Below are 26,922 nucleotides of genomic sequence, written 5' to 3'. Positions count from 1 at the left end.
TAGCATTTTAAGTGCTTGCACTAACAGGCTGCCATTGCGGTTTATGTCAGCACTGTTTATGGAGCGATTGAGACCAGCATGGAGGCTAACATAACACAATTGAGTAGCCTACTCTCGACCAGTCGAATTACGCACTGAAGCATAGAATCCATTTTTTTTCCTCTCTGTAAATTCGCTATGAAAAGGAAACTAGAACCATTCTTTAAAACCCCTAATTTTAAAATAGCTTTGCTCACAGAAATGCACCCATCTACCACATTAAAACAAAGAAAGGTAATCTACGGTTATTCTTATTATTACAATGATTTTTTTAGGTGCTTATTTTTCAGTAAGCTAGACTGTTTATTGTCTGGTCCGCTGGTATAAAAAATCAGGTGGTCCGTGAACAAAAAAGTTTAAGAACCACTGATCTATAGTATTCAGCAAAAAAATAAAAAAATTTAAAAATAACTTTTTTCAACCACTTCTAAATGATTAATTGAGTTGTTTCCAAAAATGGCCACAAGGGCTGTGCAACTGTAATCTCTGTCCATGTTATAGAGTTTCCATTTTCTAAGTCACGGTTGCAGAGAAGGTGGAAATCAGTTGCACACTCCTAGTGGTCAATTGAGCTTTTAGAAATAAAATATTTTTTTTCTGGAATGCTGTAGTTTGTAAATGCTGATCCAAACAAACACATTTAGAGAGAATAGTAGGAAGGTTTTTCTTTTTTTTTTAGTGAGGTGTTTCTGGTCATGTGCGTTATGGCATTACCAGTTGGTTGCTCTTCCTCCAAGTGTGCAGATGGCTTAGTAAAATAGTTCATAGTTTATTTCACATCAAAGTGAAATCATTTGGGTTTTAGTTAAGGTGTTGACACTTACAGTGATAACCTGGCTGTATGTACCCAATCTCATCAGTCTAACGGAGCAGAAAGCATTAAAGCTTTTTTGCAGAATTCAGTAATAAGAATCATTGGAATAAGTGTGCCAAAAATACTGAGAAGAGGTAAAGTCCCTTTAGAAACAAAGGTAAACATAAGCACATGTATGGGGCATGGTTTTTAAGTTTCCTGGAAGGGGGGCTTATATATTTTTGTTATCCCTTGCCTCCGCCATTTTAATTTCGGAAATGGGCAAAATATAACGGTACTATTTGTACAATAATGGGGTGACGTTACTTTTTGGTTTCCGCATGATAACGAGATATGTGCTTCATACGCAGAATAGAACTGTATTCTCTTATTCTCTAGGCCAAGTTTGATCATGGGTATCCTAGAATAAAAAATCACCCTATTGTTTCCATATTTTTTATAAAGCTTCTGCGTCTACAGCAGGGGTTCCCAAACTTTTTTTTGCTGTGCCCCCCTTCTAGTAAACAGTGCAATATTTAGAAAACTATAATTTTCCTAAAACAACATATTGTAACGTTGCGTGTAAAATGAAAGCAGGCCCCACACAGGCAGTAGCTCTGTGCTCGAATTCAGCAGTTTATTAGCACAGGACAAATAAACAATTAAGGCCCACGCCAAAGCAAAACAAAACAATAGAGACCTATCTCTCTGTGCTGAATTCCAGGTTACCTCTCACTCTCACTGAGACAGACTCTGTCACAGTCTCGCAGAACTGCACTCAGACACGCACTCCTATTTATCTCTTCGCATTAAACTGTGCCCTCCATCTGCCCTCACCAATCCTGGGCATGCCATTCGGACCCCTATCTCCCGCCTGTATTCTGGGGGTACAAATGCATGTCCAGGATTGGTGAACACGGATAGACTTACAACCAACACTCCCCCCACCCCCAGCTATTGACGTGGCGCAGCAAAACATTATGTAATACAGAAACATAAAAGACAAACAAATGGCACAGTCAATAAGTCCTGCAACAATGGAAATCGCCGGGTCGCTACAATATTGTAGCTTTCAGCGTGCTGTAGGTTCTACCAATATACAGTGCAGCTGGGAAAGGTGCAACATTTCAAATGAATAGAGTAAATGGCAGTGGAGTCGCTGAGCTATGATAGGTCTGAAACGACACAAGCTCTATGGATGGGGATTGGTCAGATTTGCCAGGGGGTAGTTGATTGAGTCAATCATCCTGGAGGTCCACCGAGTCTGCCATTTACCACAGAGCTTTTACAATCGCCAGGAAGTCAGAAAAAAGTATTTTCCGATCAGGTATTGGTGCCCCCCCAATAACCTTGTTGTGCCCCACAGTTTGAAAACCTGTGCTCTACAGTATCAAAGTATCATCTCAGAAACCACTTGAGGAAGTGACTTCATATTTGCAGGATTATATGCTAGACATACTTACACAGCTATGATTCTTTCAATAAAGTTCTTTTACCAGTGTCAGTGTTGTACAGTAAAAAAAATCAATCAGATATGCCATCCCCTTTACATTATGTCCCTGGGTATGCTTTGTTTTTCTTTACAAAAACTCAAATTGCTAGTTAGGATGTGTATTTTCAAACATGAGCATCCCCCTGTGAGCTGCCCATTTGATTCTCATTTTTATACAAATTTTTCATATCATAAATAGAGAAACTCCTGATCGTTCTGGTTATTATACTGCCTGATGTGCTTATGCTGAGTACTCAGTGTTGTTCTGGTTTGGCAGTTTTAAGATGAGACTGCTTTTAAAAAAAAAAAGTCATAAGCACTTTTTTCCAGTAGGAAAGCCAACTTCACAAATTAAGAATTAATACATTTAGGAAAACTTAAGTAAGGTCTGTACCTGATGTAAATACTGTAATTAGTGTCAGACCAGGTAGGATTATAGACCACCCATCCTCCTATCCTATCCTTGTGTCCATCCGGACATCTGCTTGTTAAAATGAAAGGTTACATTGGGCACTGTACAGTAATAAGTCATTGTCACGGAGAACGTTTGCTAGAAATCATTTCCAGAGTCAGACTGCACAGATCATTTGAAGAAGAATGGTTTGGGGAGCTTCGGCTACCGGTTCTTGCAGCTTACCGAACATGCGCAAGTTAGTTTAATTGCTAGTAAACATCTATAGTTAACACTTCACACACTTTTTTTGCACAGAAACAACTCTTTCTTCAGAGCGCCACCTTTCATAGACAAAAACTTGACTTCACCAAAATAAAGTACACATTTAAAACTGTCTCCAAATCCTCATCTTTTAACACATTCTTGTTTTGGATTCGTGTGCAAGCACACACACACTCACACACACACACACACACACACTGTGAGCTGTTTCTGTTATTAAAAGAATCAAAACATGACTATACAGTTCACTGAATCAGGAGCCCTACATTGTGCAATATGTCTTTCTCTTTTATTAAAATAACTTAATTCTTGCCTGTTGACCATTTGTGTGGCCCAAAGTTAATCTATCTGCCAAGTTCCACAATCACTGAACTGAAAATTATATAACTGATACATAATATTATCTTTTTGGCACTCATACAAGAGACATAATTTATAGTGTGACAGTGGATGTTAACATGTTTGTGGCCCAAGCAGCTATAGATTTATGCAAGCTAACACATTCTTGTATGTTGTAGTATGCCCATTGACCTGGTAAGAAAAAAAAAAAAAAAAATGTTATAAAGTGCACTGCACACCTTAGAAAAAAGACTAATTTTGCTAAAATAATTGATTCCTTTTCGCAAAATGTAATTAAAACATATATTTCATTTCCTTTCTTTTACATGGATTTGCAATCAATAAACAAGGCCCCATGTCCCATTAAGTGCTGTAAAGGAGGACACATCACTCCTTCCTTTCCCCTCGAGCAGAGCTCTCTACAGTACCCATCCTGCATCCTAATGAACAAAAGTGAGGATTCATAGACTTAAACACCACAGCATGTTATCTAACAAGGGTTTGAAATGGGTTTACCCCCTCTGTAGAAATTAGATATCTTGGAAACTTTGTGGAACGAGGTTGGTGTGAATAATACTTTTCTGAGTAAACTTAGCAGGGAAGGGATTTATGACACATGAGTTCCATTCCAGATCATTTTGAACTCAACAGGGACCTCCGAAATGTAGTATGGGAAAATAGAAACAGAGTTAAAATGATAAACATATGGAATTTGTGTACAGTATTTGTGGTTCTAACTGAGTTAAGTCCAAGAAGGTGAATGAACATCTTGCATCATAATTTTTTATTTCAGTTTCAATGATGAGTTTTGCCTTGTGGACTGTCTACTCAGAGCTGGGTAAAGACCAGCAGAACTCAGATAATTAAACCACACCATAAAAATGAGGGCAGTTATGAAAAACCTTCTACAAGAAATGGGGGTTCCTATTGATTGATGTTAGCATTATACAATGCTAACACAACATCCTGTACTGCATATCTGACCTGGGATGCAAGGTTTCCTGGGTAAACTGTGGGTGATTTTCTGAATGGGACACCTCGGATACATTATATTTTTGAAATCCCTCAAATTGTCTTACAAGCCATTGTTTTCAGATCAGCGCACCACAGTCACTCACCTTGCATGTTTCTCGTCCTGTCTGCTTATTTATCTGACAGCCATATTCAGAAACACATACGTGTTAGCTTTTACTGAAGCCTGCTTTCTCAGTATCCGAACAACCATTGCAACATTACGTTAATGATTAAACATTATATCATGCAGTATTTTCTACCAAATATATTTTGTTACACTGGACCAGAAGACCATATGTTTAAGAGGGGCACATTTTTCTTCTTTCTCCCAACTGATTAGGGGAATCATTAGGGACACGACACGTTAAACAATCTGGAAACCATTGATCTAATGTATTCATTTGATTCGGTCCCAGATAATAATTTCAGTTCTACAGCAAAACAGTAATGATCTATTAAGGACAATAAAAAAAAGAACACTACAACACAATAGCATGTGTAACTGTGTGCAGATTTCATTTCGCGATGCATACCTTCTTTAGATTTATTTTGTGAAAATGAGCTTTAATCCAATTCCATGTAACACAATAACAAACAAAAGCCAACAATATTCCCTGCCCATTCACTTTTTGTTTTCTAAACCTGTGTGTTTGTTAAAGGAGATGTATTGCATTGTTAACTAGCTGAAGTCCAGTGTCTTTGTGTGTCTCTTGCCTAGTCAGCACAAGTCTGTGTTTAACAGCATGATGAAGAATAATGATTTTTCTTTATCTTGATGCAAGTGAACATCTGCTTTTAGGATTCATTTAATAACGGGCAGTTTGCTAATGGATAAGTAGGCTTGGGGAAGCTGCCGTGACTTGGACAGTATCTGTAAGTATTTACTTAAAACCTCAAAAAAACTCTTGCTAGTTCAGCTTTAATCAGAGCACTGTAATCGAGTGCCCAAATAAAACTCATTACAAAGTACTTTGATGAATTATTGAGTAATTAAAGCATTTCTTACATTTGTAGAATTCTCGATTGGGGTATTTTAGCACAAATCTAAGAAACAAATAGTTTGTTATATTTTTATTATATAAAAAAAAAACACATTGATTGAGATTGAGACGTTGTTGAAGCATCCGTTATCATTTTTTTTTTTTTTTTTTACAAAGCTCGGCAGGGCAGAATGGTAACCAGAATGGCCCTAAAGTTTTCTTAAGTTGAACCTGGACTGAGATGCAGCATGGCTTGATATGCATAACTTTACAATGCCATAGAAGTAAAAGTGCATGACTGCAACACTTAACAGCAGCCTATCGTATACTGTACATCTTGTCAGAGCACAAATATGAGGGATAAAAGAATGAACCCTCAGTGGAAAAAATCAGTATTATATCAAAATACTGTACTGTAGTAGACATTTTATTGTATTTCAATTGTGAACTCTCTAACTAGTAAGGTTACCTCCTATTAAGAACACATTGTGTTGGTCTCTTATCCGGCCTTATTAGTAAGTTTTTACTGTGAATCCCAAGTAGAATTATGCTTTGGATTGTGGATAAATACAAAAGCCTAAACCCTTACACTCATCTTAACTTCACCGATGGGGTCATATTTTTAATCATTGACAATGAACTCCAAGCCATTGGGGTCGGATATCGGATTCTAACATATATAATAATACATACAAAAATATCACTCAATCAGCCATTTATCTTTCTGGCTTGGTCACAGAGAGACAAAATCCAAATTGGTAAGGTTCGCTTTAGAATCCTTTACGATAGTATTTGTAATGATTTTGCACTTAACTTCCTTGTTTGCAATATGGTTGAAGGAATTGATTTAACCTTTTGATCAGATTGTGCATGTCGTTTTTTCAGAAGCTTTTCAGAGGCTGAAAAAGGACATAAGTCAATAAACCAGGAAAATGTGGTCAAATCAGAAATAACCATATAGAATTATACGCACATAATTGGATATTAAACATGTAAGAAATTTGTTAATATGAAATTGTAGATGATCCCTTAAACATGACCAAAAGAAATGGTGAAGTTCACCTCTTCTGGAATGTAAATGTTATTACTAGCATTCATCACAGCTCATTCAATGTGCAGTTTGTTAGTAAAAGGGTGAGCAGTCATTCAGTAAATAAAGTAAACTTTTAAGCATGTATTTTTTTCTCATGCTGGAGATGTCTCTTAAACTTGAGCAAATCTGCTGTAAAACACTTGCTTCTGTTTATAGTTATTGGCAAATAGAACCCGGTCTATAATAACCGCACAGGTTATAGCAAGACAGTGTTTTAAGAACATAAGACATTTATATATATAAAAAATAAAAACTACACTTTCTAGCATGACATGAAGGTTTACAATACTAGTGGTAAACTGCTGTTCCTTGTTAATAACCTTCAAATATCGTTTATAAAATGCAGTTTTTCAGTGGTTGAACTGTTTGCTATTATTGAATATGAAAACTACACTCAGATAAAATAATCATTCTGGCAGATTAGGTATAAAACTAATTTCGTAAGGGAGTAATAATACATAGGTGTGAAAATGCGAAACAGTGTCATGAATATGTTACCATCTTTGAAGCTTTGTGTTACAGCGTGATGAATTACTTGGGGAAATGAAACCAGATGAATATTCTTCTTTTGAAGGATTTTTGTTTAACTTTTTTGTGGGTTATAAGATAAATAAAACCTAATACAAATGTATGATAGTTTATTTAACACATGAATACTGCCATTATCATCAGCAGTACTGCCATTGTCTGTACACCAAGTAAAATTTTAACAAGGAATCATTATCTTCTGTCTGTACATCAAACTAGCTCTTCAATTGCTTTTGCTCACCCCTTTTGTTCTGTTTAGACATGACTTTCATTTCTCCAGTAAGCTTATTCATGGATTATGGTTACCATCCTGGAAATCAGAAAACCAAGTAAATGAGATCTCACACCATAGGGTAAGTAACAACAGAAAAGTACAATAAAACTAATTCTGCAGTTTTTAACTCATTCATCTTGCAGTGGTACTGAAAAATCCCATACTTTTTAGTAAATACTATTACAAAACACTGCATTCGAAGGCTCCAAAGTAGTGCAGTATGCTGCATCATATTGCCTAATACTGCAAGATATTTTTGTATACTAATAAAAGCAATACAGTTGTGAAACAAATTAGATGTTTGCAGTCACGCATTGCCGTAATGTAACCAGCCCCCTATGTATAGGTCACTTCCTGTGTGTAACATGCATGGCTGAGGTGCCATGGGCTAGATCTTTTTTTATAACCTACACATGTTTTATAATGTGCACATTGTGTATGCTATGCTATTAATAAATAAATACATTTGTAAACTATATAGAATACTAAAACCTGAGTATATGCAGAAAACAATTAAATTGTACACAATACTGTATTTTATAAATGAAAAGATGTAGATAATAGCAAAGATGTGGAAATAAAAAAAGCACAACGTCCTTCAGAAGTAAATCTGCCCTCTACATTGCATGGTGGTGGTACAACCTGCAGCCAGATTGATCATGATACACCAGCTACAGAAAACTAGCCTCCAAAATGCTGATGACTGCCCTGAAACTGACAGATTGGACCCCATGAATGTGATTTATGACCTCTGTCTGGAACATCTGTTTCATGCTGATTTTCAACTAGTCCTAGCCAGACTAAAAGATTAAAAAATAAAACACTGCTACACTGTTGAATTCTCTTGCTTGTTTAGTATTATCGTGTAGACTAAGCTTTGGAAACACCAGCAGAACAGATGGAAGAGGGATATGGCATTGGGCTGGAATGGATAGAGGCATTGGGGAAGAATACAATGTGGTGCCGTTAGTTTATTTGGCTTGGAGATGGTTGGACTGAAGCCAATAAGCAGCAGGAGATGAATATGCAAGATTTGATGGTAAAATCAAACCAGGTACTACAAGAAGAGCTACAATGAAAGGGGTTTGTCTGTACATGGAGAAAAACAATCCTAGACACTCTTTGATATGTGGAAACCGATAATGTAGAGTTCTTAAAGAAATTAGCCAGTTGCACAATACCATTCAGAAAACAAATGTTTTTAGCGTGCAGCGCAGAATACTGTGCAGATCTTGGCTGCTTGCCCACCATAACTTGTGAACAAGAGCTTCAGAATCTGTGATCTAAATTTGAAGTGGTCATTTAGAAATATAAAAGCATCTGTCTGTGATATAATGCTGGTTAAGCTCTACAAAGCACCTGATGACAACTCAATCAATCTGTTTAACACAGTATTACCAGCATATCACAAAATCTGCTCTGCTGGAAGACCAGTTAAAAGGTTTCTTCATTCTAAAGGTAAAGAGCAATCTAATTCCTCCCTTGCTATGCAATGACGTATTGAACAGAATCTGTCACACAGTATCAGACTGCAGCAGTGTGCTTAGCTAAACAACATTTAGAAAAAAACACTGAATACCAGTGTGTGTTTTGTTTCATTCAGCTTCAGCCTTCTGTACCAAGGTTACATTATGTAAACCAACTTATTTTTCAGTGTTTGAGGACAATACATTCAATATACACGTAAAATATGAAGCGATTAACAGAAAAGGGTGTAATTCGGTAACAGAAAAAAATAAAAAACAGGCCCCACTTGTCATTCTTAATCCACTGTGGGTCAGAACCTGAAAGGGACGTCAAACTCGGACGTCGAAATACTAACATGTGCATGTGTCTTGAATAGAATAAAGGGCAAGAAAGAACTAGGGAATACAGGAGGAATGCAATCGCATGTACAGGAGCATTATCGTCACAGCCAGGAGATCCAGGAAAGACTGAAGTCGGTTAGTATTTCTGTTAGTAGAATAAACCTTTGTGACTGAATATGACAACCAAAACATCGCTCAGGGACAAAAATGACAAGATTGTTAGCAGCAGACATCAGCAGAGGATGACAATCCAGACATCAAATATTGTGAGCAAAGAAGCAAGCTTCCTAAGATGTTTGACCTGATAATGAGAACTAATTACCATATTTCCTGAATTCAGATGATTGATGTACATCCCAAATCTAATTTCGGCTTGACACATACACAGCAGAACAATAAATACATGTGACCTACATTGATGTATTAAAGTGAAATATTGCCAAGAGGTAACATACACATAGTAATGGTGTTATAAAAAGCAGAGAACCGAGATGGAGCCCCAAGGTTCTTCAGATTGTAAGTCAGTAAGAATGAATGAGAAACCGTCCAGACTGGCAGCCGGAGGTCAATTAAGATCTACAGTAAACCAATACAGAGCTGTGACGTGATCAATCTGGATACAGTACTTGGACCATGCTTATACATAAAGGCAGTGGTGGATAGGGCAGCTGTGTGGAGTCTGGGCAGCAGTGTGGAGAAGTGGTTAGGGTTTTGGACTCTTGACAGGAGGGTCGTGGGTTCAATCCCCAGTGGGGGACACTGCTGCTGTACCCTTGAGCAAGGTACTTTACCTAGATTGCTCCAGTAAAAAAACAACTGTATTATTTTTTACATACATAAATTGTATGTAAAAAATAATGTGTAAAAAAATAAATAAATAATGTAATTGTATGTAAAAATAATGTGATATCTTGTAACAATTGTATAAGGGATAAGGATAAGGGCGTCTGCTAAGAAAATAAATGATAATAAATAATAGAGCACTGCTTGTTCTTCCCAGATCTTAGTAATGTGTTTGTTTGTTTTTGCTAATGCCGTTTTTTATCATGGTTTGGAGTAGAATTTACCAATTTATGTATCAAGTAGTATTCCAGTATCCCAGCCGATTGTTACACAGATGTAGCAATAGCTGTTTCGTGAATGTCCAGCTTCTAGCGTTTGTAAATCATTTTCAGGAACAAATTCCTCTCTCAGCCTTCTCAAACTTGCATCATCTTCTGTCAACAGATTTCAATTTGGTGTCTATTTTAATGATCTACACACATCCATACAATAATACAAAAAAAAAATGTGCAGATCCAACTTATATTATCTTAATTATTATTATTTATTTTTTAGCAGACAACCTTATCCAGGGCGACTTATAATTGTTACCAGATATCACATTATTATTACATACAATTACATTATTTTTTACACATTATTTTTACATACAATTACTCATTTATACAGTTGAGTTTTTATTGGAGCAATTTAGGTAAAGTATGTTGCTCAAGTGTGGGAGGCTGTGTGGTCCAGGGGTTAAAGAAAAGGGCTTGTAACCAGGAGGTCCCCGGTTCAAATCCCACCTCAGCCACTGACTCATTGTGATCCTGAGCAAGTCTATAGTTACAGAGTTGTTATATGAAATACAAATACCTGCTGTCTCATTAGACAATGAATGCTGCATAAATAAAACATGTGATTGTACACATTAGCTGAAGTGAGGGTGTGCTTTACATCAAGTAAAGCCATGGCAGACGATACTCATTGCTTCACTGAATTCATATCAGCACAGCATAAGCTTTGCATCTTCTAGGAACATGTAGGACTCTGCAGAAAAATAACTAGGGTGTCTGCAGCGATTTAACATCCCAGGTTCAATTTGTGTGAAGAAAATCTCTTTTCCTTCAGGTTTCATTGGCCGTGCAAATGAGAAGGCTCAATGTGTGATCCTGTAAATTGGAGTAAGATTGAACTTGCAAGTAAATGTGCTAGCTGTTGTTTTTTCAGAAATGTAAGAAACTGTTTTCTAAATGTTCCTCTCAAGAAAAATCAGTAGCAGAACATTCAGGTTTTCATTTTCCAAGAACTTAAATGGCCCTTTTCCACCGTGACAAACTGTTTTACCTTTCATTTTATGTTTTACAGCCATAAGCTACAAACAAGGCCAAATTCACTTAACATGCTTCCCTCAAACAGATGGTCCAAGGACACTAGCCAATTTGAACGTTTAAACTGCTAGATTGAATAATTACCTAAAATAAGACACTTTCAACTGCTGGTTAGCTGTTCTTGGATGAGTCAGGGGTGAAAGACACCAATGCCAATTATTGACACATTATATTTGTACAGACAGCCAATACATAGAAAATATGGCACTTTATTCGTATTACTGTTTTTTTGGTGTTAATGCCAGAGAGAAATGCTTTCTCTCTCTCTTGTCTGTTCAATACATTTCTTTCTAGTGAATGTGCTTTGTGCATGAGTGTACAAAGATTATAGAGACTGTTCGTAAATCATACCTATCATGGTCTTCGGTTTGCTAAATAGATATCCTATCTGCAGTTTTGACGGAAGCAACATATATATTTTCAGACTACCTGAAAGTAAGGCATCTAAAAGGTGAGCTTTCTTCACCTAGCACGGTATAAGATATCAATCAAATTATTTTCAAAACTGCACACGTAGAGTCAGTAGAAGAGCGCAACATGTACGTTTTATGGAATTATTTAATTTAGCTATACGCCCTTTAATAAATAGATTCAGAACCGCAGTCTCTCAGCGCAGTCTATAATTTTATAAAGCACAGAACACTGCTGTTTCCATTGACCTTGTGTTTATCAAGTAGTTTTTTTTTTTTTTTTAGCAAGTTTATAATTATTTTTGCTAACAAGCAGTAATAAAAACTTTAACTGCGTAGGCAGTGAAAAACGCCTTTGAGCAAAAGGCATCAGAGATTATTTAAATTCTCTTTGGGAGAATGCCACTAGGGGTGATGCCTGTGTCTCGTTAAGAATGTGGTGCTTTTGGTATCCTAATGCTTTTCATTACTGGGCTGAAAATGCAGGACTATTCATTTGCTTAGGTTATGGACAAGCAATCATTCTACTGTGGGAGCGGCCGAGCTTGTCTCAGGCGGATTACATTCAGACAGTCTTAGTATACACGACTGAATAACACATAACTAATTCTGTTCAGCTGGCTGTCTGACAAAAGTGATTCTTAATTGAATAAACATTTTCAATGTATGTGTGTTTTTTGGTAGTCCCTAGAGATTGTGGTTTAAATCTCACAGCAACCTGTGTTTTTTTTATTTTTGGATAAATAACTGCTGTCACTGGCAATGGCAGTTCCTGTTACCCAGTCACCCAGTAGTTCATTTTTCAAATGCAATGCAATTAAAACAGTTGAAGTATAAACCATCTGCATACATATGTATGCATGTAGTAGCATGTGATTAATTGGGTTGCAGCCTACCCCTGACACTTAATCCAGTGATATGCCAATACATGGGTAATTTGAATGTATAGCTTTTTGTTAATGGCCAAAATGAAGGCAATAATAATGAAGTGATACCAACTTGAGACATTTTGAGGCATGAAACAGAATATACATGTTGGCTATAATGTTAGTTGTCCACTTGCTGCTGTTGCTGTGAATAATATATATATATATATATATATATATATATATATATAATATATATATATATCACTGCATACAGTAGCAGCAGATGGACTCACCCAGTGGTTTCCCCGACTCTGGTCCTCAAGATCCATTTCAGTACAGATCTTTTTTTCAACCAGGTCCTAAATTAGTTAATTGATTGGGTAAGTGCCATTTACTTGCCTCATCATATAATTCATTAGTATGTGAAACATGAATTGATTAGATTTGGCAGAACTGCTCTCTCCAGAGCAAGTATTATCTAAACCACTAAATAATGCTTTATGAGCTTTCAGTTACCATATGGACGAGTATCACATGGTTGTCACATGAAATAAGTTATCAGGGGAGACCACTGAAGAAGGTTGTTTGATTGAATGTGCTTCTTTTTGGACCGCATACAGAACTGGGGCAGAAACTTGGAAAATTCAATTTAATGTCAACAAATGCAGTGTTACATGCCAGTCACAAAAACGTAGGATCCAAATACGTAATGGGGGGAGGGAGGAAGGGGGAGGGGGGAGGGGGTCCAACCAAAAGCAGCAAGACTAATCCCAGCAGGGCTTACAGGAATGTGCTATGAAGATAGGCAGAAAGAACAAAAATCTATTTAGCCTGGAGCAAAGGAGAATTAGAGGGGCGGGGCATTATTGGTCTTTAAAATCCTAAAAGCAGTTGACAGTTAACCCTAATCTTTACTTTAAGAGTAATACAGAAACCACAATCAGAGGACACAGTTTGGAAATGAAGTGGAGATAGACTTAGGACAGAGGGAAGGGAGACACTTCTTCACTCAAAGAGTGGTGAGGGTATGGAATGGGTTACCTAGTCATGTTGCTGAAACAGAATTACTTGCAACCTTCAGGACCAAACTTGACAACGTTTTGATATCAATCAGCTTAGTACATTTCCTTGTGTTCTTATGGGGGGTGGGGTGGAAAGGTGATCAAAGAAAAATGAGAAAAAAGGCTGATGACTTCATGTTTCTAAAATGTCTTTTATGTTTTATTCCATACCCATCTCATTTACTCAGTCTAGTTATATACTGTAAAATGCATAGCTAAAATCTAACTAAAATATCCTGGCTATCATTTATTCTTCACCAGCCACAATGCCACACCTTTTTATATTTCAAAGGTTAGAAATCCCCTGTTTAGTCTTCCAAGCTACATTTGAAGTGAGATGATTAAAGAAAAAAATCAATCTGGACTGTCAAATGACAGCTGATTTACAGACTAGAAGGGTAGGACATGATTACTATTCACACTGCAGTTCATGCAGAGCAAGTAATGTGTGAAGTAGATCCAGGTTTGTTCATATGCTCTGCAACATCAAGGTACTATAAAAATGTTGAAATGAGAAAACAAGGTGGTCTCTTTTAATGATCCAAACACTTGAAGGGCATCAGTAGATTTGCCACTGTTTATATCATTAAAATAGACTGAAAGTTATGTTAAAAGCTGTATATTTCTTTGTGGCTGCTGCCTATCGTAAAAGCCAAGAGGAAAGAGTGTAACGGGCAGTGTTGTGTCACCCTGCAGATGAGATGAGATTACAGTGGTTAAGACATTGGCTTGGAAAGTGAGTGGCCACTGGTTTGTGCCCGGCATTCACCTGTTACATACACAATCCATTACATCTATACACATTCATACACAATTACATCTATACACATGCATACACTGTGAAGGGGCCACCACAGTGGTGCCTTATTAGGAGGCCTTCTACTGAGAATCCAAAAAGACGTAAAACCACAAAATGTGTGCTGGATAACACTTTACTGAACAAGAATAGAAATTTTCCTATGAGGGTTAATTATATTTTAAATTATTGATTTTTTTTTTTTATCAGGTTTACCCAAAGCTAGTTTAAGTGTTGCTCTGATGCTATACACTGTAGCCTATTCCCCGTAGAAGTGAGACTTGTTGTAGTCAGTGATTCATTTTCCTAGTTAAGCATAATTGAAATGAATACAAATTAAATTCTGCACTGCATTGCAAAACATTGCTGTGGGATTGTGCCTGCTTTTCAAGCACATGCTTGTGTTCATGTTCGAGGTTCAAACTTTTGGCCATTATTTGAGTAGTAAAGAGCTTCTATTTACCATACTGCCCTGTGTAGCTTATTCTTTGGGATTTACAGTCCAGTTACCGTATTCGCTCGAGTAAAAGTCGACCTTGTGTAAAAGTCGAGCCCCCCATTGTAAGGGCGAGATTCAGGTATCTTTTTTTTTTTTTTCATTTGTTATTGAAACAGATGGTAAGTAGTTTAGTGTAACAGAAAACAAAAGGTAACTCCTGAAATCAAAACTGTTGTTAGAGTGCAGTTCAGGTGTTAGTTTTCCTAAATATATATGTTAGATATCCTGACGGCGTCTGAGCGGCAGATTTGCAAAATTAACAATTTTATAAGCACTTCTACCGAGAACCGCAGTACATGTGTGTGTGGGTTTTTTTTTGTATAGCCTACAATAGTATTATTTCAGTATACAAGCCCCACCCCCACTTCCTTCCTAGCCCACATGGAAGTATGTATTTCAGTGGAATGTGGGAGGTGGTGTGGTCTGGCTGTACAACTGCATCTGTGTTTTACGTGACAGCTCATTTTTTTATAGATAGACAATGTCACGGAATCGTTTTCGCCAAATCTTGAGATGTTTGCGTTTTTGATTTGAGAGAACGAGGGCAACAAGGACTTGCCTACAACAATTGATGTGCTGCTGTTTATCACAGAAGCACTATGCTGCAGGGTCACGCAATTGAAAAGGTATTATTATTATTATTATTATTATTATTACATACCTGTCAACTTTTGAAAATACAAAATCGGGAGTGTAGATTGGCAGCGGCAGGGGGGGCGCAGGGTGCAGGTCCGTGGCTAAGTACTGTATGTGAATGTCTCTCGCACTGAATGCATGCCTGCACAGGGCTCCCCTGAGTCCTAAACCCTGCTAGGTACAGACGGGGATTGCAGTAACCACACACCGGCCATGACTTTTGCAGACATTAACGTTTTGCTGACATAAGGGGTTTTTTGCTTGTGTATCAGTCGACCCCCCCCCCCAACTTCAGGATTGTGTTTTGGGGTTAAATTTCTCGACATACTCGAGCACATATGGTAGTTTAATCATATAGAAAATACATTTCACAGGGTTTAGAGCAAGCATTTCTCATTCCTTAGCAGTATTTTTTTAAGCTTCCCTGTGACGGTGGCGTGTATGGAATTGCAAATATGCCACCATAGCTAATACAACTACTAATATCTCATCTCATAAACTTAATTTTTAAAGTGTTTTAGAGAGGCAAAATGTAACAGCACCTTTCACTTTGACCTGTATGGCTGCCACAGTGGGGTCATGTCATTATTTTGTTTTCCGGATGATAAAGACCTAATAATTTGATATTACCTTATTGTTTGGTTCAAAGTTCTATTCTGTGATTCTCTTGGTTAAGTCAATCAAGGGTATCGTACAGAAAAACGGACTCTTTCGTGGCAGATACTTTGTAAAGCTGCCACCACCACATTGTTATATATTAGAAATAATTTGAGGTGTTGTGACTTCATATTTGCAGGCTTCTATAAACCCTCCTTCCTTTGGGTAACTTAATGTGTAGACCTTTGAGTACCAGCAATGCACTGTCTTGTTTGAAAGTACAGTAGATGGCCCAGATTGCTGACAACACTGTGCCATGCAGAATCAGTTTCAACAATCCTGTACTGTTATTCCACCCAGATGGAATCAGTAGTGTGCCAGGGTAGACAGGGAATATCGTAATTCTGTTCTGGAAGAGCTGATGTATTGGTCTCATCGAGGTAGCATTTTGTAGTTTTGGCTGCCTGTTGGCTGCTCAGATTGAATGTGCCATTAGAAGAGAATTGTAGTAAAACAAAACAGTTAATCTGTTCGCTTTTATTTTGTAATAATTATATGGCAGTATGTAGGCCTAAGGAAGTGTAGCTAACTGAATAGTTAACAATGATGTCATGTAATGTTTCAACACAAGATTTTATTATTATTTAAACCAGGGCTTCGCCTTTGGGCCACCATGTTATTTCCTAATTAGGTATATGGAAGATCACCTCAATGAGGCCTTAGAAACAGTTTGTGGATTGTCTTTTCCAGCCAGATTGCAGAACAGTAAGGCACGTCATACCTCTCCCCACATGGCCACAAGGTTGCCTTCTGGTTGACCTGCTCTAGCGCCATTGAGACCATGTTATCGTTCCATTTGCAGTCTAGTGTAATTGGCTCCAATTAGGTGCAATGCAGAAAAAGCCATTATTATACGAGGTTGTTCTGCTTGTATAAAAATTGCGCCTAATGTAATAAGCTTGCATACTGTGAATAATTTAATTGAGTCATTTCATTAGAAAAAAAAGTTTCCATCAGCAACAGACTATATTCAGTACTGCATACTTTTGTAGTATATTATCCATTTCACCTTTTTTTTTTTTTTTTTTTTTTTGAGAATCTCATAAATTTTCCATGCCTTTTATTCTGCTTTCGTACCCTAATTTGATCTAATGTAAGCTTTTTATTTTATGACTTCTGTGCTTAAATTATTGCTGAAAATCATTCTGCTATGCCATTGCGCATGGATTCCTGGAAAGGGGCCGGTTAAACTAATATATATAGGGAAGTTGGCTCTTTTGAGCAAACACACACACACACACACACACACACACACACACACACACACACACAGTATATATATATATATATATATATATATATATATATATATATATATATATATATTATAGCTGTCAATCGATTACAATTTGTGGACATCAGTTGATTAATCAGTAGATTAATCCGTAAACATGTTTAATAAAGGTAACCATATTATAGCGGCTGTCCTGCATAGTAATACAAAAAAAATCAATAGAATTTAAATAAAAAAAATTGGGATTAAAAGGGAAGACTTTGTGATAAAACCAAGTAAAACTCAGTGCCCTATCAAAAGCCAGGGATAATTTTATGCAGGCTTAAAAAAAAAAAAATGCTTGACAGAGGAAATCAACCTCTTAAGCGTCAACCATTTTTGATATAGTTGTCTGTCCAAAACAATGACAATAAAGAGATCAATATACAAGGCCTTGTGCCTGTGTCACACTGTGTTAATTGGAGTGGTTTTAAAGGTTACAGTGTTTTATTTCAGTTTCTTCACTATAGAGTAGCTTACTGTCGACTCTACTCTGTTGATAGATCACTGAAAACTGCTCTTTTCATTATAGTAGTGGACAGTAAATTGGAAGAAGAAACACTTCTTCTTCTTCATCTTCTTCTTAAATAAAGACCCATCACAGGGGATTTTATGTTTAAGTGACAGTTCTGTTCCCATTGCTATGTACCGTTGTTCAGTAAAGCAAATCAGGTTTGGTGTGACAAAAAAGAGTGGGATTGTGCAGGTGCCTCATCATCTAAAAACAAAGCGTTTTGAAATATGAAGAAAGTTACCTGGAAATTGGATTCGCCTGTGTTGAACCTCGTCCTCAGTGTGTAGTCTGTGGTGATCCACTGGCTAACGACAGCCTATTTATTAAAAACAAAAGTGAAGCCGGAGAAACATGTGTTTTTAAAACGTTTATAGTGATTTTAGTAATATATTTATTCAGAGAAACTAGTGTCCAGTTCATCAGAATGTAAAGAAAAAGAGTAAAATTTATAGGAGGATCCATTTTACAAAAGGTACGAGGTATGCGTGTGTTGGAATTAGGTGTGGTGTTCTGTGCCTAGGATGACATCTGTAACCAGAAATTTTGGCAAATACTTGCGATTGGTTGATTTGTGCTATGTGATTTATAATTATCACTGTTGTGATGGGTAATAAAATGCTAAAAAGGTTGATAACCCCTGTTCTAAGATACAGAATCAGCTGGCTCCATGCTGTCCTAGTTAAAAATGGAAAAAAATGTGAACAATTTGTGGTGTTTGTAGTTTGTACGTATTTAGAATGTGTTAAGCAAACATCCCGATTATTTGTGGTAGTTGTGGTATTCTTGTAATCTTCAAATGACATAGAGATGTAGAACTGGAAGGATGCAGCTTGCACACGTTGCTTGTAGATTTTCAGCTTTGCTAAGCAGTTCAAATTTACAGAAGTGCTATGTCAGAAGCTTTAGAATGGCTACGTGACTGAAATACAACCCATGAGATTCTGGTGCAGCAGAAGAGGTTGGCAGAATATGTATCCCCCTGCAGGAGATTAATATTCCCTGTGACAGGGATATTGTGGAATTGCTCGTATGGTAGTGTGTATGTACAAATGATTGTGTGTCATGCTTATAGTTTTATAGGCATCAGAGTCTAGGTGACAGTGACCTTGAATTTTAGTCTTGATAGCTGTATAATCTTTAATGTAAAGCAAAGCGATCAACCTGTTTTTCATACTGCAGACTTACAGGTATTTTGTTTTAGAAGTTTTTAGTATTTTCATGCATCCATAATGCATAAGCCACTTAAGTTTAATTCAGCTGATAACTAATGTTCAGCTATGACACTATATATTATATATTATATTATATCATGTTATACATATTTTAATCTGGCTGAACAGATGGTAACAGAGAGAGACAGCTACGTGGAACAGAGAGACTTGCCACTTGCAAAGGCCTTAAGAGCTCCCGTTCATTGCTGAACAAGATTCAAGAAAATTGCCATAGATACAGTACACATCAAATAAAGGATGGTCCTGTAAAACTCAAATGATTTTAGTGTGCTCATGGGGCTCCCCCAGTTGCTGCTCAGTCACATCTAAGTATAGGCCCACTGATGCATCCTGCATAGAGTGCTTTGGGTGACTGACATGAATAATCAAAAACTACCATTTGAAAAAAAAAGGCAGCATGATTTCTTGATTTTATTAATGTAATATGACCCTTCTAGGTCCTGTGTGAAAATCAGCCCTATCATAGCTACTGGTATCAAGTAAGCATGTTTTTCAGAACTGTCTATAAAGACGTCTACTATTTACATCTTCTTTTTAATTAAACACAATGTTAAATACTTACTAACTCTTCCAGTAATCATATGGAAACACTCATTAAGGCTGAGATGAGGAAGCATATCATTGTTGCTGAGGCTTCAATGCACACTGCTTCACCTATGGGCTTCAGTGCACAGAGCAATGTCACATTAATATGCTTCCACACCTTCACATCAGCCATGAGGTGTCTTCAGAAGCTACTGTTTGTTTTTTTAGCTGGAATAGGTTTGCAATCAAATAGTGATATAAGTAGAAACCTCAACGGAGAATTAAACAGAACACACATAATAATTTATCAAACAAATAAGAAATGACATATCAGAGAAATGTAGCTGTAATAAAGTATGCATGTAATCCAGTATTCCTGGCCAGATTCCAACAAAGGTGTTTAAAAATCTTCTCACCCCCGTAACCAGAGATCTCTTTTAAAAGATTCTCAGTACACACAGCTATGGCCAAAGGTTTTGCATCAGCCTATAGAATTAACTAATTTGGGTTCATAAAGTCGAATGAAACCTGCTGAATAATATTATGTTAACATATTGAATTGCATACCGCTTTTTAGTTTTCCATATACTTAAACAAAAACTGACAACAATTTTAAAACTTGACTTTTCGAAATCTAACATGAAATACTGTGCTGCTATTATGGCTTCCGGTAGACTTTTGCAATATCATTTTGTAGTTTCTTTGATTACATGATATTAAATAAAATATCTAAATTATGTTCATATAGTTTTTTTTTTCTGTTTGTTTTTCACTTATGTCTCAGTTCTAAAATTCTAGGTGATGCAAAACCTTTGGCCAGAGCTGTATTCTCTATTCAGTATCAGCTTGGAATAAGTCAGAATCAGTCACAGTAACTGGACATCTTTTCTATGTGGCAGCCATGTATGATCTCATGTAGAAAACCAATATATGTTGCATATCAGTAAATTGTGTACCGATGTGTCAGTCCTATTAATTCTTATATAATACCAAATTGATCATAACATGTGATTTCAAGATTTATGAATAGGGACCACTTCATAGACACATACTGGTTTTATATATATATATATAAAAGGAAATTTGAACTAAGGCCCATTTACTATGGCAGTTCAGTACTCAGTCTGTGCAACCACATAACCACGTGGTAGCTCTCTGATATCCATTTTGGAGTTGTCGAGATTATATATTTCAGTTGTTACTCACTTGGACTTTTTGGGGAAAATAGTAAATGGAGAATCAGGTACCAATAAACAAACAAAACAAATATGTGTGAAATAAAATATAAATGACTGAACTGGTGCTATATTGCCTAATGTAATGCTGTGGTATCCTGGTATAGCAGTCCTATAATTTACTCTGAGGAGATTTGTATCAGAAAATCTATAAAGTATTGTTATTATTTGTTTCTATTGACATAAGAATCATATTAACCATGTTTTAAATCCAAATGAAAAATCATAACACTGCTTGAACTAATCGTGTAACTTGCCTCAACAGGTGACGATACCCCATTTGTTATATTGTGCGTGTTTTTTTAATTTAATTTGATTGTATTTTGTTCCAATGATTAAACACACTAACTTATACAAGTTGTGACCACTAACAGACAGCAATCACCTCACAGACTTATACCGGAAAGAAGATACCATCATAGTCTCGGAGAATGGCTACATCCAGAGTCCTCGCTTTCCCAATAGCTACCCAAGAAACCTTCTACTGACATGGAAATTGTTCTCTCCGGAAAACACTCGGATACAGCTTGACTTTGACAGCCACTTTGGCCTTGAAGAGCCGGAAAATGAAATCTGTCGGTAAGTAAAGCCCTCTTCAAATATGATCCGTGAAATCTCATATGAAGTACCAAATCTTTTTTTTGTTATGTTGTGTAAAAACTCACTTCCATTATTAGGTAAATACCACCACTGTGTTAGACTGTAATTTTACCAATTTGAGGTCATACCCCTCTTCCTTTCAAAGTTTCACCGGCAGTCTGTGAGTGCTGTTCCAGAGAAAATCCAATGCAGTGAGGCACTGATTAAATACAGTGGATCTGAAACCAGCTGAATTTACTGAACTGAACCTATTTCAGTTCTGTAAGAATATGAAGGTCCAGCTTCTGCATAATATAATATTATATAATATAATATAATATAATATAATATGGATATTAATTAATAACAACATATCTAAACATGTTATAATGGTATTACGCAGGAATTAACATTCTAAACATTATGTTATAACAATGTAATTAATATAGTTATAACACAGTATAAAGCATCAACTAGTTGTGTGGCAACACTCTTATGACTGTTATTAACCCTCATTATTAATACATTAACATTATATAGATGTGTATTCGTTTATTCTTGTGCTGCTGTTCTTTATTCCCAGCAATATTTTGCATTAATATTCTTATGGGGCAAAGCAGATGTATTTACAAACATTGAAGACGTTCACTGCCCTGCTTAACAATCAGGTTGGAATCATTGCCTGTCAGGTTTCATTGCTAGAGTACTGCAGCATTCCAAAGTGCTGCTAATGCAATAGCCGTGCTGATGTTAGATCCCTGCCATGTAAATGGTGTTGCTCTATTCAAATGTGTGTATTTTTCTGTTTGCAGATATGACTTTGTGGAGGTAGAGGATGTATCTGAAACCAGCACAGTTATCAGGGGGAGATGGTGTGGACACAAAGAACTTCCTCCTAGAATCACTTCAAAAACTAACAAGATAAAAATCACCTTTAAATCTGATGACTATTTTGTTGCCAAACCCGGATTTAAATTGCATTACTCTCTTGTGGTAAGTGACGACAGTACACATGGTTGAGTCCTTGGCATTATATCTTGTGATTGCAGGCTTCATGCGGGTGAAGTGATCCAGCATGGTTGTTATGTGTGATTGCTGTGTTGACTGCTTTTAGATTAGAGGGTATACACAAAAGCCATTAAAAAATAAGACATGTACTCTTGGGGGAGCTAAATGTGTAATATTTGATAGAGGTAATGTTTTGTGTTATGAAAAATCCGATAAAATCAACACTTTTCATTAATCAGTGAGCAAAGGAACATTTGTTCTCTATGACTGTGTGATATCAGATTTTGGAAATTGGCTTTTTAATCCTTTGCAGTCCATTTATTAAGTGTTTGTCAGGCACGTCAGGTCCAATTTATTTTCACACGCGCAGTTAATTTTAGACGCGCTGTTTAAAAGTATTTTTTTCCACAGTCAAACGGGTTTAAAAGTCCCTGCATAACAACAAAGCACTCACTAGGCATCTCCAGCCCGCCCCACCCTTTCGTTCGCTATAGCTTTCACCTATGTAAGAAATAAATAATAATAATTATAATAGTCGTACATACCGATCAATCATCTCCTGATCACTCGTTTTATCACCAAACTCCTCAATAATGCGATCCAAGTCATTATTTTATTACTATAACATCTCAAAAAAGCTCTGCAAATGTCTGTGTTCTCTGTGCGCTGACACACTATGAGCCAGCTTGTTTACTTATGACCGCCCCGTTATCTGATACCAGGGCCATGTATGACTAATCATGAGATACGCTTTTTTTTTTTTTTTTCGACTTGTCTCGTCTCCTGTCGCTCCCACTCGGCCATTGAATGGTTTTCTTGGCTTTTTCCGGAGAAAAAACGACTAGAAACCCGTTTTTTGCGTTCCTATAATGATGTCGGACAGGGTCCGACAATGGACCTGATAGGAATAATTGCAATGTCGGACCAGGTCCGACAATGGACCGCAAAGGGTTAAGCATGGTATACCTGGAGGGAGTAAAAGTCTCAGTCCAGCCACAGAGAAGCATTGAAGCTTGTGAAATACCAAGCACAGCACACAAACACATCCTTTTTCATGGTATGAAGGAATATTAAGGGACGCATTTAAGAAATTGTCAGAGAGAGGAAAAAAGGTAAGAGGAAAACTTCTATTAAATCTACTGTAAGCCAAGGTATTTAGGTAGGTAAAATTAAACCTTGATTATAAGAGCTTAAAAAGTCATTGTACTGACCTTTTTTAAAGCAGTTCATGACCAGTTCACTTTTTCTGAAGCATGACAACGGTTTCCTACTTATCATAAAATGACAATTTTTTTAACAGTAAAGCATATTAGTAAAGCCATGGTCCTAAAAAGCGAGGTCAATTGAAGTTTTTCTCAGGAATAATAGTACCACATCATGCTATCCCTCTAATTTTGTTGAAAACTATTTTATTTTTTTAGGCAACTGAAGGGTTAAAAGCTAGCTTTTTAAAGTAAATATTTTAAAATGAATGCCAGTTCTTTTGGCAGCTGAGCAAATACTTACCAATGCAATAGCAGTTGTCCCTGCTAATCTCTGATTATTGTAATGCACTGATAATTATAATGTAAATACAGTATAGAACATTCATTTTACAACAACAAAGTAGATGTTATATAAAAAGACTAATTCACCCTGTTCTGTTGCAAAGTGAAGTAGATTTGCTTTGGTAAAGTTTTAGAAGGGATAATTGAATGTATTGTTTCAATGTGCATTTTAAGCTCAATGATTTACAGCACATTTGTCATGCATGGACTTAGAGCAGAGCAAGGTTGTTGAGTGAGTAACTGGAGCAGATGGGGACTACAAGTACATACTCCCTTGAACCACAGATAGATTTAATGCATTGATTCAGCTGCGGAATTGTTCCCATCAGCTGAGTAATATGTCATTTGAATGCACATATAATCATGCATTATAACTCATTTAGGAAGGGATGATGTGTTAAAAAGGTCACCCTTCACAGCTGCTGGGCAGCATGTGTTCAGTGGGTTTGGTGCTTGTTAGAGCGGGGTTGGGAGACTAGGACAATTTTTCTGTACTTCACCCACTGACAGAATATGGTGTTTAGTTAATGCTTGGCTTAGTTACAAAAATGTCTGCTTTACCCCATTTCATACATCCCATTAGTGTCAAATTCTGTGGTCTTGTGGTGAAACATAACTGAGTTAAAAAAAACTTTGTGACTTACAAATACACTTCAATATTTTCCAGTCATAGATACTGAAATATTATAAAGGAAAGGAAAGGCTTTGTCACTATTTGGTAAGTCAATATAGCAAATTAATGTAATGTAATCATTTCTGAGTATGACTTGCTTATTTAAAGAGTAAAGGGCATTACAATCATTATAATAGTGCAGCACTTTTAATTCCTTTTTAACCCCAGTTCTCTAACACAGCATGAGCTACATGATATTCAAGTTTGAGATGGCTGTGTTACAAATTACTTTAATAAACTAAATGAACTGCTTTCATGTTACAGAATTACGCCCTATTGTAAATTTGTACACTTCAATAATCAGAATCAGAAAATTAAGAGTAGTGTCAAATTGATATCGGACTGGAACCAAGAAATATGGATGTACTGTACAGACTTTGTATTTGTCATACATTTAATTTAAACAAGGACAGGCACCAATGCAGACAGATTGAATGTGTATTCAAAGATTCACTTCATATTGTATTATATTGGAAAGCTGAATTTCCTGTACACACACATATGTTTATTGTCAAGGGCTAAGATGGCAACCGCTACCTGTGATACAATCCACTGAGGAAATCAGTCACACAGTTTCTTTCTGAGAAATATTGCTCTTACTATTAGTTTTATATTGCACTTTAAAAATAGCAACTCATTGGTATATAATATCCTATATCTTTGTGTCCTATTTGTTCTTCATGGATCTGCACTGACAAATTATACAGACGTTTAACTGAACTGTAAAATGGCAACTTGACAGTATATTGTACAGTCTGGTTTCTATATAGGGTACAGAGAGGCACCATGTGTGTCAATCTGTGTATCTGTCTCTATGTCACCCTTAACTGTTTTTTTTTTTTTTTTATTTAGTCGTCGCCAATGGTTTTTACTCCGGTTTTCTCCCCAATTTGGAATGCCCAATTATTATTTTTATCCCGGTTCATGGCTGCAACCCCCTGGCGACTCGGGAAACGGAGGCTGAAACACGCATCCTCCGAAACGTGTTCCTGCCAAGCCATCATTTTTCGCACTGCGGATCCACAGCGATGCCACCATTGATAGTATCAGAATATGGTGGTATATGGAGCTGACTGTCAGTATATCACATACATTCTACATGTGCAAATGGTTGATACAGATAGCTCTAATTTTGTATTTACTGGGGATGCACGACATACTTGTTTCAGTGAGGTCTTAAAACAGTTCGATGTGGCATACTTTGGTTTTAATTTACTTCTTAACCTGGTCTAGTCAGAAATCCTCAAGTTGGATTAAGGTTTTTATTTTTAATTGATGATGTTAAACCACAAATAGTACCGGTGTTGAAACGTTATTGTTTTTGGCTCTTCACACCCCCACATTGCATAGACATGTTGTGAAGTCAAGCATCGACTTCCAAAATCGGTGTAGCCTTCGGTTAGATAAACTTTGATACTTCTGTCTGACTTCAAGCTGGCTAATGAAGCACAACATTTCAAAAGCTTTTGCTGAGACTACATGAAATGAACTACAAGGGATTTGAAGAAATACACCAGCAGACCAGAGAGAAAGTGGTGTAAGGCTATAGTATGTGCAGCAAAAAAGCAAAGCAAAAATGAAGACCTAGATTGTACATTCATTCGTCATTATTACAATATGTGGTGCATACATAAGAATGTACTTAATATTTAAATATTAAATCTTAGTGCTTTAACTACACAGCATTGAATGAAAAAATCAGTTTTTTTTTACTAAATAAATCTTGATATTTGGAAACATAATATTATTAAATATTAAAGTATTAAAATGCATACTCTGAATCAAAAAGTGCAATTCAAATTAAAGTTAATCAAAAACTCTTTGAACGTGTTATATTCTTCCAGATTTCTAAATGTCAACAGCCTTTTGTGTCCTTGAGTGAGTTTTGTTTTTTATGAACTAGGAACAGACATGTTTCAACAAGTTGAAAGTCAAAAGAATGAGCTGCATTCCTTCTGTCTGTGAGATAGAGGCATTTTTGTCTGCTGCAAGTTGTCTGCCCTAAGCATCTTCCGGAGGTTTGGTGATGTAAAGATTTGAATCAGATGTTTATCTAAAGAGGAGCTACCAGCTGTTTGGGTTTCTGAATGTGATGGTGAAAGGAATTTTCTGGTATTGAGTCAAACATCCCTACCACTCACTGTCTTAAAATATCCACACACAAAGAAGCATTTGTCAGCGCTGACCACCTAGAGATTTTTAAATGAGGCAATAAGGGT

At 36.6% G+C, this 26,922-nt stretch overlaps 1 protein-coding gene across 2 annotated transcripts in view; it reads left to right on the top strand.

Annotated features, from left to right (window-relative positions):
- The window catches only part of LOC117407401 (platelet-derived growth factor D-like), a 47,003-nt gene that overhangs the window by 7,656 nt on the left and 12,425 nt on the right, over positions 1-26,922 (top strand). Inside the window, exons 2-3 of one of the 2 annotated variants that reach the window (XM_034012387.3) lie at positions 21,289-21,475; positions 22,288-22,468. In XM_034012387.3, coding sequence (XP_033868278.1) covers positions 21,289-21,475; positions 22,288-22,468 — 368 coding nt within the window. Of the gene's footprint in view, positions 1-21,270; positions 21,476-22,287; positions 22,469-26,922 lie in introns of both variants that reach the window. The other variant, XM_034012386.3, reaches the window with a different exon arrangement.

The sequence above is a fragment of the Acipenser ruthenus genome, chromosome 9, assembly GCF_902713425.1.
Source record: "Acipenser ruthenus chromosome 9, fAciRut3.2 maternal haplotype, whole genome shotgun sequence".
Taxonomy (NCBI): domain Eukaryota; kingdom Metazoa; phylum Chordata; class Actinopteri; order Acipenseriformes; family Acipenseridae; genus Acipenser; species Acipenser ruthenus.
The sequence above is the reverse complement of the archived record's forward strand: the minus strand, read 5'-3'. Positions and strand labels throughout refer to the sequence as shown.